Source organism: Ischnura elegans, chromosome X, assembly GCF_921293095.1.
Source record: "Ischnura elegans chromosome X, ioIscEleg1.1, whole genome shotgun sequence".
Classification (NCBI taxonomy): Eukaryota; Metazoa; Arthropoda; class Insecta; order Odonata; family Coenagrionidae; genus Ischnura; species Ischnura elegans.
Genome location: NC_060259.1, coordinates 90,666,800 through 90,680,395, shown reverse-complemented (window position 1 = coordinate 90,680,395; position 13,596 = coordinate 90,666,800). Strand labels below are relative to the sequence as shown.

The following is a 13,596-nucleotide window of genomic DNA, read 5'->3' as shown; positions in this document are numbered from 1 at the left end:
GCCGAAATTTATGTATTAGTAGAATATTATTTACTGACGCTTATTTTGTAAACTTACAGAAAAATACTTTTCACAGATAGTGCTCGACAGTATACAGTTCAAGAAAAAAAAGTTAAATGAACTTTTACTCTCGAAAAATTGTGTTACAAAGTTTGAATTAGTCAAATTTCAATATGAAAATTTTTTCCGTTCTTTCCGTATATTTTATAATGGTCTTTTTGTGTCATTCATATTGGATAAACACTTGATTTGCATTACAAAATGCTCATAAATGGACTAATAAAGAGACATTACATCTAGTTAATTATTTAGTCCTGCGCAATTAGTACACAAAGAACTCCTATGCTCGTCGTACATGGCAGATATGCATAGTGACCATTTAAGTTGAGTTTTTTCGGTCCCTATCCATAGGGTAAAAGCTACATCGAGCCTTACTTTGAAGACGTTTCTGTTGCTTAACTGCTGGCTCGTCAATACGTAGTATTTCGTGAATTAAGTGCCTAATTGAGGCACGCATCATAGTCGTAATTACTCGTTAACGCAGGTGTGGTTCTACAAGTGATAATGCCAAATTCTTCAAAAATGTCCTTCGATTCATCTTCTCATTACCGTCATCGCAGCAATACAGCACCATTCCTTTAACACCAGCCTGGTCAAGCAAGTCAAAGAAAATTCGTACCGACCACGGAGGGTTTTTCTTTTGGTTACATACTCATGGCCCAATTGGTCAAAATTCTCCGTTCCTCCTTTTATGGTATAGTACTCGGTAATAGTCTCTAGCCTCCAAGTTTCTTCATTGGTTGCTCAATCCAAATGAAATTATGACAGAGGAAGTATAATTTTATTACTTTTTGGTGCGTTCGACTCATGGATAATCTCAGGGTCAAAGGCAAATCGTGGCGATCCAACAGCTGCACTACTTGTAAATTTGTCGGAATTGGTCGCTTATTCCTACGAATAGTGCCCTCGATAGTGATAGATAAATCCGATAGCATACTCTTCACCTGCTCCACTGAAGTTAATCATTGAGTTTTATTCCTAGCCATGCCAGGAATAGGTGATGATAATGTCCTGATGTAATATGAACCGTTTTGCCTGGGTCAGGAACAACTTTTCTTATGTAAGGTGTAGCATTTCCTATATATAATATTCTCGCGTGGTTCATCATGATAATTTTTACGCCATACCTCCTCGGTTTCCCTTTCATAGATGTATTCGGAGTAGGCATCGGCCTCTGAACCCGAGGAGCTGTTCGTTGACCGCGCAATACTCATGGTGCGTGTAATATTCCTTACAAATCGCTACAAAGTTTTCCCAATTTTACGAATTGCTGAACACTTAAAAACCTTCTTGCGCTCTGATCTCGCAGTTGTATGGAACCGCTGTAGAGACATGGTTCATCGGTGCAGTGTAGATCATTTGACTCATTTGACCACAGTTCATAAAGGTTCTTGCAAGTTTTCTGTACCCCAGGAAATACAAAAATCCAAAGAATACCTCTTTCTCCTCGATGTGTAAATCTTTTTGATAAGTTTGCTGACCTGCCATTCCTAAACGCTGACGTTGTCATTCCTCATTTGTGGGGGGTATTATCTTACTTCGCAAAGCGTTATCAAACAACAACTACCAAGCTTAAATAGGAGTTTTGACATCATGCGCTGCTCCTTTTGTTCTAGTCCAATTTTCGTAGCCTGATTCTCCCTTGTGCAAGAGAAAAAATAAATAAATAGCTACTTAGAAGTAGCTGTTGTACTTCAACAAACTTGCAATTTCACAAAAAGATTATAATCGATACTTGTTAACACTTACGTACGAGAAAACACACATTTCACGATATTTTTTACCGCATAGGTATAAAGTAAACATATATGTATGAAATTTAAGAAAAAGTGATGATCGTTTACATTCCAAAAAAAGCTATTTGAATGGAATCGTTGAAAAATGAAAAAATCATTAGGATAAAATTTTCGATGAAGTCTGAATTTCATTTTCAAATTCAAAAACACGCATGACATTCAAAAATTTCATCAACTGAACATTGGGGTCTGGCGTACCGAGAACATTTTAAATATTTTTTGTATTACACATAGCATGTAAATAACTGCACCACTCGCATTATTTGCTTCTTGAAACATGGAAAGGAATTTACATTGGGGTGAGCTACCCATAATTCACTTTTCGAAAAAGTAACAGGAAAGAACTTGCTGGGGTCTACTGAACCCCAGTAGGCACTTCTAGGGTTAAAAGGTATTTGAAATATTATTTGTATTTCAAGCACTCCTCGGTCTGTATTTTGCCCAGCTTTTCTCATAGATGCCTCAAATATGAGCAGGAAGGGAAAAAGTTAAGCAGTTTGCTGAAAAATTCATATTTTAATAATATTTTCTCACTTCAAACATGTTGATCATAAATTTGAGAGCATTATTTGGATTATGTAGAGAATGAATCACGAAAATAGATGAAACACCACTAAATGAGGCATTATATCTATTTTCACTCAAAGTAATGAAGAGATAAAATGTGAAGTATTTCGGCTCCATCTACTGTACATAAATTCTGGAGGCCTCACTAAAACGTGTACGTTGATCCTCAATTCGCCTCGGTGAGCTTTCAATGAAACATGCAAATTTTCTTCCGATTTCAGCATATCAAAAATGAGTTTGGGAGTGCTTCCTTAACCGCAAGGTGTGTGCCATTGTAGGAGAATGCAAGATTCATGAACAATGAAAGTACAAATACATAGCTGAAAGCCGATTGCGATTTACCTCCCCCTAAAGGGTCTTTCTATTTTAAACATTGAAAACTTTAATTAAAAAAAAAGATCATTTGAAGTAATTTCAGCTCATACAAATGAAAATTAGAAACCATAACATTTAGTATTACACGATATTATGAATGAACTGAGGATTTATTAGTTCCATATAGAAAGACATGTTGTAAAACATTTTCTCGTGTATTGCTCGCTGGTTACTTATTAGGGTTATTGCCTAAGGTTTCAAGAAAAGGAAACACAGTTATACCATAGATTTTATGAGTCTTTCCTCGTCATCATTATGAATTTCAACAAGTACGATAGCAACACAGTTGATCTGGGTTTATCAAAGAACACATTGGAATCCAAAAAACGTATTTTTAAATATATATTTGATCATTAAGTAATGACCATTTTCTCGGTGTGTCGAGCATAATATATCATTATTAATACAGAAGCTGATGATGATTGGGTGCTTTTTTCGACTGATTCGAACCATGTATCTTGACGGCAGTAAAGGCTGCATTGCCTCAGGTCTGGAGAAATCTAGTCAATAGTTCACATGCTGCGGAGATAACGTCTAGATCCTGAAAGGATTGAATAAATAAGTTTGTAATAATAAATAAATATCATTGATTGAAAAGATGTAAGTTTGAGAATGAAATTACAATAAATAATTATTCGATGCGCATATTTGATGCATTCTAAGTTTGTGAAAAACATTTTTAATTTACAAAAATTCATGTCCACTAAGTTCCAATTTTTTCAATGGAGATTATTACCTGAACCATATTTACAGAGACTTTTTCATAACTGCTCAAACATATGCCTAATGATTTGGTATTCAGAAGAGGCAACTGACAGACATGCGCTTATTTGGGAAAGGACAAGAAAAGAAAGAACTAGACATACGGCACTGGATGGAAAATGTTTTACGCAAAGTAAATTTTTTTAAATTGGAGGAATGTAAAATTTTGGTGGATAAATTATAATTCTAAAGGCCAATTGTAATGCCCTAAATATTCCGGATGATATAAGATACTTACACAAACTAATATATAAAAATGAGCCCCTCCGGCCATCATAATACCGCTAATATACAAGCTAATACACATAGTAAGGCAGAACAAAAATAACCAGAGCTGAAAACGTTTTGGCAGGATTTCAACTGGCATTGGATTCCGACTAATTTCATTGATGTCATCACGTTTATAACTGCTTTCAATATTTGCTGAAGTATTCCGCACCCAAATAGTAACTGTTACCTGACAGTAGCTCACAGTGAAATTTTGTCCATTTAAAAAACTGCGTTATTTGCGCTGTTCTTACGATTAATTTTTACACCATATTCCTATCAATATTTCTGCAGCCCTTTCACCGACTGGTCAATTAACGCCTCATCATTCCCTCTGCCTCTCCGATATTAAAATCATTCCAACACTGAAACCCTTGTCTCTAATTTATCACACGCCTTCCTTGCCATCTCCTCTCCACACACAGCCAAAAAAATAGTGGAAAACCTTGTGTCATACCCAGGGCTGAGCGATATTTCAACTACAAGCATTTTAAATTACTTATTTGAAATACATTAAAAAATGTATTTTGTATTTTAATTACACATTTTTGGTATTTTTCCCGTTCTAAAATAAAAAACAAATTTGTAAAATAATTTTAGGTAGATCTGATGACAATTCTGAAATATTATGGTTCAAAGATTACTTCGTTTTCGTCAGCGTCATTTTCTCCATATTTGCAACTATCCAGAAAGTGCCAAGGTGGGTTATATTTTTTGAGAATTCTTATTTTCCTTAGATATGTATTTTATATTTTGAAAGGTATTTAAAAACCTATGATGAAGTTTGTTTTTGAATGTCCAAGTCAAAAGTACTTTGTATTTTGCATTTGATAAACATTTGGAGCGGTATTTTGTATTTCAAATACTTCCCGGACTGTATTTGGCCCACTCATGCTCACACCTCTGCCATTGCTTCCCACCCACATTATACGTCATGCACTCAATTTTAATGACTCAGCCATGCATTGATAATCAGGGAATCATCTACGACTCTCTTCCATTTCCATTGGGGAACAGGAACTTGGTATGAGCTCGTAGCTGATAGAAAGTTTTAAAACGTACCAATGTATAGATCAAATAAATACTTATAAAGTCGCGAAACTGCTTTATTCCTCAACTTGCTCATTTTCACCTTTCCATTGATGCTCTCAAAAAACTGATTATTGTAAACGTTCCCAATCATGGATTTTATAAATTATTACTTAACACTAATAATAATATCAGCAACCTCTTTAAAAATTACAACATCACAATCGCAAATGTGACGAATTTGATGGAGGAGTTGTTAAAGTAAAGATAAGATAAAAATCTTACCCTTTGGGCTAGTTGCAATCTAAAGTCGTCTCGTTGAAATTTCCCTGTGGACACCGGAAAATAAAAGGTGTTGCTTTGTCACCCGAGCAGTACAAGTAAAACCGGTGATCACAGCCAAATGGTAAAAATTTATTATCTCCCACATTGCATGGGGTCCTACAGCAGTCCGTAGGAGCAGTCCTTTTCACACAACCCCCAGTATCATTATTCGCCTTCGACTTGTAGACCTGACCATGTGGGCAAAGCAAAACTTGTAGTTTCAAATCACCATCCTCTTCCTGACATCTGAAGTACGTCTCGCACTCCAAAGGATTAGGGAAGAACCTGGAAAAGATGTTTTCTTTATTAAGAAGTTCTTTTCAGCCACTATTTGGCGACACTTAGTAAGACTTTTCCCTCACCCTGGACTCGTGCATTCCTGATGCGGTCTACACTGCAACGGGGCTTTATCCACACACCTGCTGACCGTTGGGTCACAGAAAGTTGTTGAGCACGTAGAGCAGAAGAGGGGATGGTACGTACCCGCGACATTTTGACAGATAAGAAGACTGGTGCAATTGAAGCAGGCCTTCGGGCCACCCTTGCAGTCCTTTGTCGTCATGTTAACCTAAGAGAGATGGGAAAAAATATTGATGATCTAAGTAGTTACAAATAAACGCATGATTGAATCCAGTGAACGACGGAAAGGAAGATGGATGACGAAGAACTTGAGTGCAATCTAGGAGAGATAAGACTCAAGAATGAAGGACGTGATAGGCAATAAAGACTTTTTAATTTAATAATAAAAAAATAAAATAAAAAGTTAAAGAACATACTTCTTTTATAAACAGTATAAAATGCACTGTAACGTAAAAAAAATATTTCAACTAACGGAGAGTAGAGCGTGGTTGCTGATTAGGTTTATTATAAATGAGTCTAAAAGAGCGTGATGGGTGAGTAAATAATTAAATCGAAACTTGAAGCTTGCACGTGGTGAAAGGGGACCAGATTAGCAAGCAATTAGTTACGCAGTGTCTTTCGTTGCTAGTAAAGTGAGTAAGGATGAGAACCACACTTTGTACTTCAAGTGATAAAAAAATTGTTTTTCATATTCAGGACAATTTACATTGTTTTAAGAATAAGCATGTTTTGAAAATTTTTATTTATTTTTTCTTCTTAATAGATACAATATGAAGAAAAAATTTAAAATAATTTTTTAACCCATTGTATTATTATTTTCATAATTTTATTTCATAAAAGTTAGGTCTATAAGGCTACCAACATCTTCCTCAAAAAGTGCAAAATAGCAAAGCATAAAACGACGGGGGACGTGTAAAGTTAACTTCTAAACAACATTTACGATAACAACCGACTGCTCCTCGACTCGAACTTGTAATCTTCTGGTGTATACGGTGGCGTTAACCGTTGCGCGAAATGACATCTGCTGTAGTTATTATTAATGAAATCATTAATTCTTACATATAAAATTCTAAGTGACCATGCATATTCAAAGTAGAAAATATTAGCTATATCTGAATCATATTGTCATCATCATACTGTCATAGTTGAATATAACCAATAAAAAATTTTCTTCGTCTTATTTTCACTTTATTATTATAATGCATGCTATTGGAAGTTAAGTAAAATATAACCTTTGTGAGCATCAACGGAGCATAATTATCAGATGTAACACCTGGTCACGAAAATATACCATATTAAGAGATACTTAGAAAATATTTGATCGGGACACGGGTTGGGATCTCATTCAAGTCTAGCAACATAAACAAATTGAATATGGCACTAATGATAAATCTCTAAAATGATTGCATCTAAACTTCGCTCATTACAGAGATTTCCCTGGCGATAACGACATAGCCAGTGGATGCAATAGCAAAAATATCTTGATAAACGGTCAATCTGCATCTAAATTTAATGCTAAATTCCAATAGGCTTTCCGTTTAATCCTGCCTATATCATACTCCCTATAAAATGGAACTATAATTCATCCTCTTCCATTAAACGTGAGAATCCTGGACTTAAAATTATCTCCTCGGAGGCTGAAAACTATCACAAAATGCTATTTTCATAAAGTATAGCGGAATATTTCACTCAAACATTTCATATCCTTAAAAAAACTCACTATTGCATAAAATAAAAAAGGGAAAATCCGCAACATAGAGAATATTATAATACGAGCCAATTTAGGCAATAAAGATTTCTATTCCTAATAATAATTTGTAGCTAAGTGCATATCTATATCGAATGCATCGATACAAAATAGACATTCTTCATGCCATGCACTCAACGTAAGGCCCATCTCACCGCACCAACGTCTATTTTCCCATTGTTTTTGTAAATAGACATTAGTACGGAATGCTCGCAAGGCTGACATTAGATCAAGGGCGAGCAAACAATATTAATAACCTATTCGAGCGAGATAAGTCTTTCTACTTATAGCTATGGAGAAAAATGCGAAATAGGAGGTAAAAGATGTAACTCGTACGTTTCATAAGCCAAATTGTAACTGTTGTCAAAGTTATGTACATTTCCTAGGGACATTTCGAGTTATTTCTATTATTATCTTCTGCCATAATCATCGGCTGAATAGTAACGGATTGAGGAATGGCCATTGATATACCGATCGACGGGAAGATTGCCTAAATTAACCAACAATTAAGACACTGCATTCATAAATCGTTTTTAATAATAATTAATATCCCTGTATAATCCACCCAAACAAAATTTGACTGGCTCCTGCTTATGTGCCGCTCCCCGCCGATAAAATATTAAGCAACGTCATTCCCTTCTTGAAAAACAAAGTGAGCAAGCGAGAACACAGCGTGGAGTGAACACAGCACTGGCTATTTGATTTAAAAAAATGGTATTCTACAAAGTATGCATCCAGCAATGTTAGGTTTTAAAAAACAATAATTTGGAACAAACACAAATTGTAAATTTTGAAGTCATATGTAACGTAGTAAGGGAAAAATCGCTAGAAAAAATGACATGAGGAACTACAAAGAAAATATATTTCAGGGAAAACTGAAATAAGTTCACAAGGCGAAAGAGAAAAACCTTGCTATTCCACGCAAATATTCTCGACACTTCAATCAACAAAGTAATCCGATTCATAAAATAGGAGTGAATTTTAAGCTAGAGTCCAAAGTACCATATTACAGCATAAAAAGAAACCAAGTATACGTGTATTATAAAATATCGCCGTGTTGTGACGCAGACATAGCATAATTCTTAGGCGTTTTACGTGTGAAAAAGGGCGTAAAATCAGCTACCGTATTTGTATAAATAAGAATAAAAATACCATCCTAACTCGCAAACAAGGATAATGACTTTTTTGCGCCAAAAATAGAAACAACAGCTGGTATTTCCATCGAGTGAACCTCACCTTGTTATCCCCAGTACCACATTGAACTCCAGCAGTTGCCCAATTGAGAGGAGTGTTGGCTCCTAGGTTGTCTATTCGAATATCCAGTGATCCATATTTCCTCGGGTCCGCACCATTATAAGAGCTTGAATACATAATGCGAAAGTTATAAGTAATAATCCCCTCGGATTAGTAAAAGTTATAAATCAAAAGATAAAGCTAAAATATACTTACCTCTCGAGTCCAATCGCCCCCCATAACGCCTAAAAATAAAGCAGAAGGATATTATTATACAAACTTCACTTCCGAAAAAAATGACATCATTTTATAGAAGGTAAATATATTCCATATTCTACGATAGTAACGGCATTATAATTGTTATTATTTAATAATTTAAACGACAATGAGTGATTTCTTCTAAGAAAACTCGTAAACATTGAAATAGAAATGAAGTCATGAAATTTTACTATTTGAGAAATCCAACTGAAGGCAAGCCGCCCTAATTAGGTTTCAACGTATATCCAACGATATATAGTTTTTAAAAGCATGAAATGACACCCCCTTGGGGAGCAAAAATATTAAGTGAAAACTTTTTTAACATGACTTGGCCAATTACTTGCTGATATCTAGCCAAGGGTAAGATTTCATTGATATATGTTATTTCACCCATTTTCCAACTTTTATGAAATTGAATGAATCCTGGATTCAACAAAATATATGTTTCAGTAAAAACGACCCAAATATAACGTTTTGGTGCCTTCACAGTTTATAGTGAAACAGAGGACATTTACCAGGAGCGATATAATTGCAGCACACCTCCAAAACATCGTCAAGAATATCCAAGTGTAAGGTGCGGATAAATCAGTTATGACCCCATTATATATAGCAAATAATCTGCCGCAAAGCGATTGATTTGACGTAATAAATACGTAATCAAGTCTTCTTAGGACTTAAACAAAAATTGTGACAACATATTTGATGGTCACAAGCGCTTAAGACCTTCTCCAGATAATATCACGACAGATATGAGAAAAAAAGATAAGGAAGTGAACAAGATAACTCCGAAATCACCGTTTCTCCTTGGTTGCACACGACAGAACTTCATTGCATTGAAATAAGTACTGCTGAACTTAGGTTCACATAAAATTCGCGGTTCCAAAACTTTGCAATGCTTTCGTTTTTCAACGTATTACATCGATAACAATAGAGACGGTAGTAATAACTAAATCACGATAACTGAAGCGAACTGGCTCGCAATGAGCGTGTTGAGTAAGGGTAGGAGGTGATTTGAATGAACTCAATAGTGTTTTAATCTAATGCCGGGGAAAAGCCTTAAATTTTGAAATTTTCCTTTAAAAAATATCTCGGGTATGATCGTAATTTGAATGACAGATCACTGGGATGATTTTTGAAGGCTTCAACCGTTCGAAATAAATTGCCATCAAAATCAAGTTTTTCACATTTTAAATTGATATTCTCCGGGTATAATGGATATATTCCGACCAGCTTCATTTGCCGTACGAGTGTCATCATGGCGTAGTTCTAAGCAGTGCAACTAGCGACTGTTAACCCAAAATTGAGTGTTTTTTAGAACGCTGAATGCTTCGTATGAATCTTCAATGTTTCCAATCTCAATATATACTATTATCGAAAGTATCGATAGTTAATACTATCTAAATATAGTATAAACTACGGAAAGCAAAGTGTACATCCATCTTGGTATTTTTAGTCAATTAGTTGGTTAATTGATAGCAAAGCTCACATGGAGTGAGTCTGGCTACACAGTTCGAGGATACCCATTGCTCGAGGATTTCGAGGATGTCATTGTGAGGGAAAAGATAACTATCCTCTCTAAAGAAAGGATTCTCGTGTTTTCCACCGGGTAATTGGCTGCATGTCTCCCGACGTTTCGAAGAACGACTTGCTCTCATCCTCAGAGGATTCTCCCTAAGGAATCCTTCTCCCCTCCCCTCCTTTCCTTTTCGTGATTTTGTTACAAATAGGACTAGTTCACAGAACCCGGAACTCTTTTAATATGATAAATGTACGTGTCTTTATCCACACAAATTAATTTAAATCGACCCAGGTTTCAGCATATAAGGATACTTTCGAGGTCCTTGAAAATGGCACTATGTGCTGAAACCTGGGTCGGTTGAAAGAAATATGTTTGGACACAGAAAGATACCACGCATTAACCCGTTAACGCCTAGCGGTACCAAATGGTACCAGCTGGAAGTGCAGTGTTAAACGTAAATTTTTTTTATTATTCATCGTAATTTATTAGGATTTTTGAGAGTTTTAAATTGCTGTGAACATTTTTATTGCCATTTTCCGAAAATAATGCTATTTTAAAGATGAATTTAACGCATTTAGAGCCGTTTGAAATTTGAAAACTATCAACTAGCCCAAATACACGGAATTTTTTACAGTAAGCATTTCATTTTCTTTACTTACGCTCCATGTATTGCTAATGCAAAGGTTTTATTATGTAATTACGATTTTTGTTGCCTGTATATCTCGTATAAAGTATGATTATTTGATGTGAGCCTAATATATTTGGGATGTTATGATGCAAAATATGCTGGTGGTGCCATATTGTACCACTAGGCGTAACTCTTAGTGGTAAAAGGATAAATTTTGCACCAAATGACTCAGAGTTTCAATGAAATTTAGATAAATGATTTCCATAAAAATCGCAGAAAGTTTTTAATTCAGGCGTTACCGGGTTAATTGATGCGCCGCAGGCGCATTCCCGCTGTCCCGGTGAACCAGTTCACCCTAACCAGCCAGTTGACATTAGAAGGGTTTTGTGCGCAATTGTTTACACAGACAGATACTTTCATTATGCTAAATATCAAAGACTAGCTGGTCGCCCCGATTGGTCGGGAAGGATAGAATTCAAAGAAGGGGAAACTTAAAAAATGGAATTAATGATCGTAACGTCGCGACGTTACGATCATTAATTCCATTTTTTAAGTCGCGTCGTAAGAACGTAATGGGAAACACGATTTGTGGGAATATACGGTTAAAAGGGCAGTCAGAAGGTTATACGTGAGCTATTTACGAAGAAGTTGCGAGAAAAGGCATTATTAGAACTGGAAGTCGCCAAATTGGCCTTCATTTCGCACACAGTGCGCACAAGGATATATAGACATGGCAGAGTGAATGGGGATGTTATAAAAAGAAGAGTGGGTAAGCAGAAGGGTTGGGAAATGGGTGATAGGTGGCGTTGAGCGCAATTGCACTGTTCGGTAGTGAGAAAAAAAATGCTAAGGACGCGTCGGACGCAAGCGAAAATAACACAACGGGTTTTGGGAGCATGCTATGAACATATGCACTATCTGTGGTCGCAATTTGAGCAGCTGTATGGAAACGCATAGGGGACAACAAACAGACATCTTGTTTTATATGTACGGATTTACACCGGATTGCACCGGAAACTTAATCATATAACCTGGAACCACTGTAAACTCCAAATTTTATGTATCAATAATACTCAAAAGACTGAAACTCTGGGTACAATGCCTCCGGTCGGACATTGAACGCAACTGGAAGTTGCACCATGAAAAAGCGCCGGCACACAGTGCCTTCATCGTCATTCGAAAATTAGTCAAAACAGGGGTGCCAACGATCTTCCAGCCCTCGAGTACCCCGAGCAAGAAACATTTTTTCGTTTCCACGCCTCAAAATAGCCCCGGATAAAAGACACGGATTTCGCGGTAGTGTACGGAATCAAACTAGCTTTTCTGGATATCAGACAATTACTTATACCACTTATATTTTATCAGAGCGCGACCCGGGTTTCAATGGATTATCATCATCTCCAGGCGCTAATTATGATTTCTTTATCTTATTGTAACTTAGTTAACTAAGTTACAATAAGATAAAGAAATCATAATTAGCGCCTGGAGATGATGATAATCCATTGAAACCCGGGTCGCGCTCTGATAAAAAATAAGTGGTATAAGTAATTGTCTGATATCCAGGAAAACTTATAATGGAATACCACAAAGTAAATCAAGAATTAGTGAATTTTGGAATCAAACAAGCTTGCGCCGCGGTAGCATAGGACATTCCAGAGGAGGCCTATCGCAACGCGTTCCAGAGCTGGAAGTTCCTCTGGACCCGATGTATCAACGATGCAAAAGGAGCCTGCTTTGCATATTTTATACACTTGTAACGAAGAATTCAATAAATTACTGGCATTACTTTCAGGACAAATATTGCGCATGAAGAGTCATTTCGGGAGGGTGCTTAGAGAATGAAGATATTATTGCTTCTGCGCTCGTTGATGTCACCGTCTCGTAACAAAAAAAACTGATTGAGACGATATTCACGTTTTCTGATCTGACCCGGCATCTTTGAAAGCAGTCCTAATCATAAATTGAGTTTCCCTAGCGGTCTTTCCAGTTTCACGCAAAACTTTTCGCAAATTGTAACGAGCGCTGCATTTTTGACTGCATAACATCAGGGACAAATGGAAATCTATAACGATGGAGTAGGCTATGGTGCCCTTAGTTTTTATTACGCAGCTATATGTTCTGGTGAACTACTTCTACCATACTATAGTATAAGTTATGATTCATTAATAACATCGCAAGATGAATTCATTAATCAAGTAAGGATTTTAGCGCTTACTGCCAACGTTTATCAAAAAAGCACACTTTTTCTTTGCAAGGACAGCATGAGTTGAGCCAAACGAAGCTTAAAGACTTTTAAGGTTGACTTGGGTAACTGTTTACAGCGCAAAAACGTTTCTTGGGCTGCAAATAGGGTTCACGAATGATGCTGTCGATTCGATAAACTTTCCAACTTCAAGAAGAGTTCTTACTGAAATGTCTCGATTCACCCAGTGCAAAGACCATGAAATTACTTGAATTCGAATCACGGGGAAAATATTAAGTCATCGACTATTCAGAATTTAGAACGTTTATTTCACGCCAGCGTCGATCAATCAATGAGTTACTGAAACTAGAACACGCGTTACACAAACAGAATCAGAAGATAGATAGAAAACTTGATTTCGATAAAATCGAAGATCGAGTTTTAACAGCCAAATATCGAGGAAATCGAGATCAAGCTATGATTTTCGAG

At 36.2% G+C, this 13,596-nt stretch overlaps 1 protein-coding gene across 1 annotated transcript; it reads right to left on the bottom strand.

The window, feature by feature from the left end:
• Positions 1-3,245: 3,245 nt before the first annotated feature.
• On the bottom strand, positions 3,246-9,374 carry LOC124171635. The gene is made up of 6 exons (XM_046550838.1): positions 9,294-9,374; positions 8,737-8,765; positions 8,524-8,647; positions 5,543-5,748; positions 5,142-5,465; positions 3,246-3,339 (listed from the first exon to the last, which is right to left on the bottom strand). Exons 1-5 carry the CDS (start codon positions 9,327-9,329, stop codon positions 5,150-5,152), a joined length of 711 nt encoding a protein of 236 aa, XP_046406794.1. The 5' UTR covers positions 9,330-9,374; the 3' UTR covers positions 3,246-3,339; positions 5,142-5,149.
• Between the last annotated feature and the right edge of the window lie 4,222 nt (positions 9,375-13,596).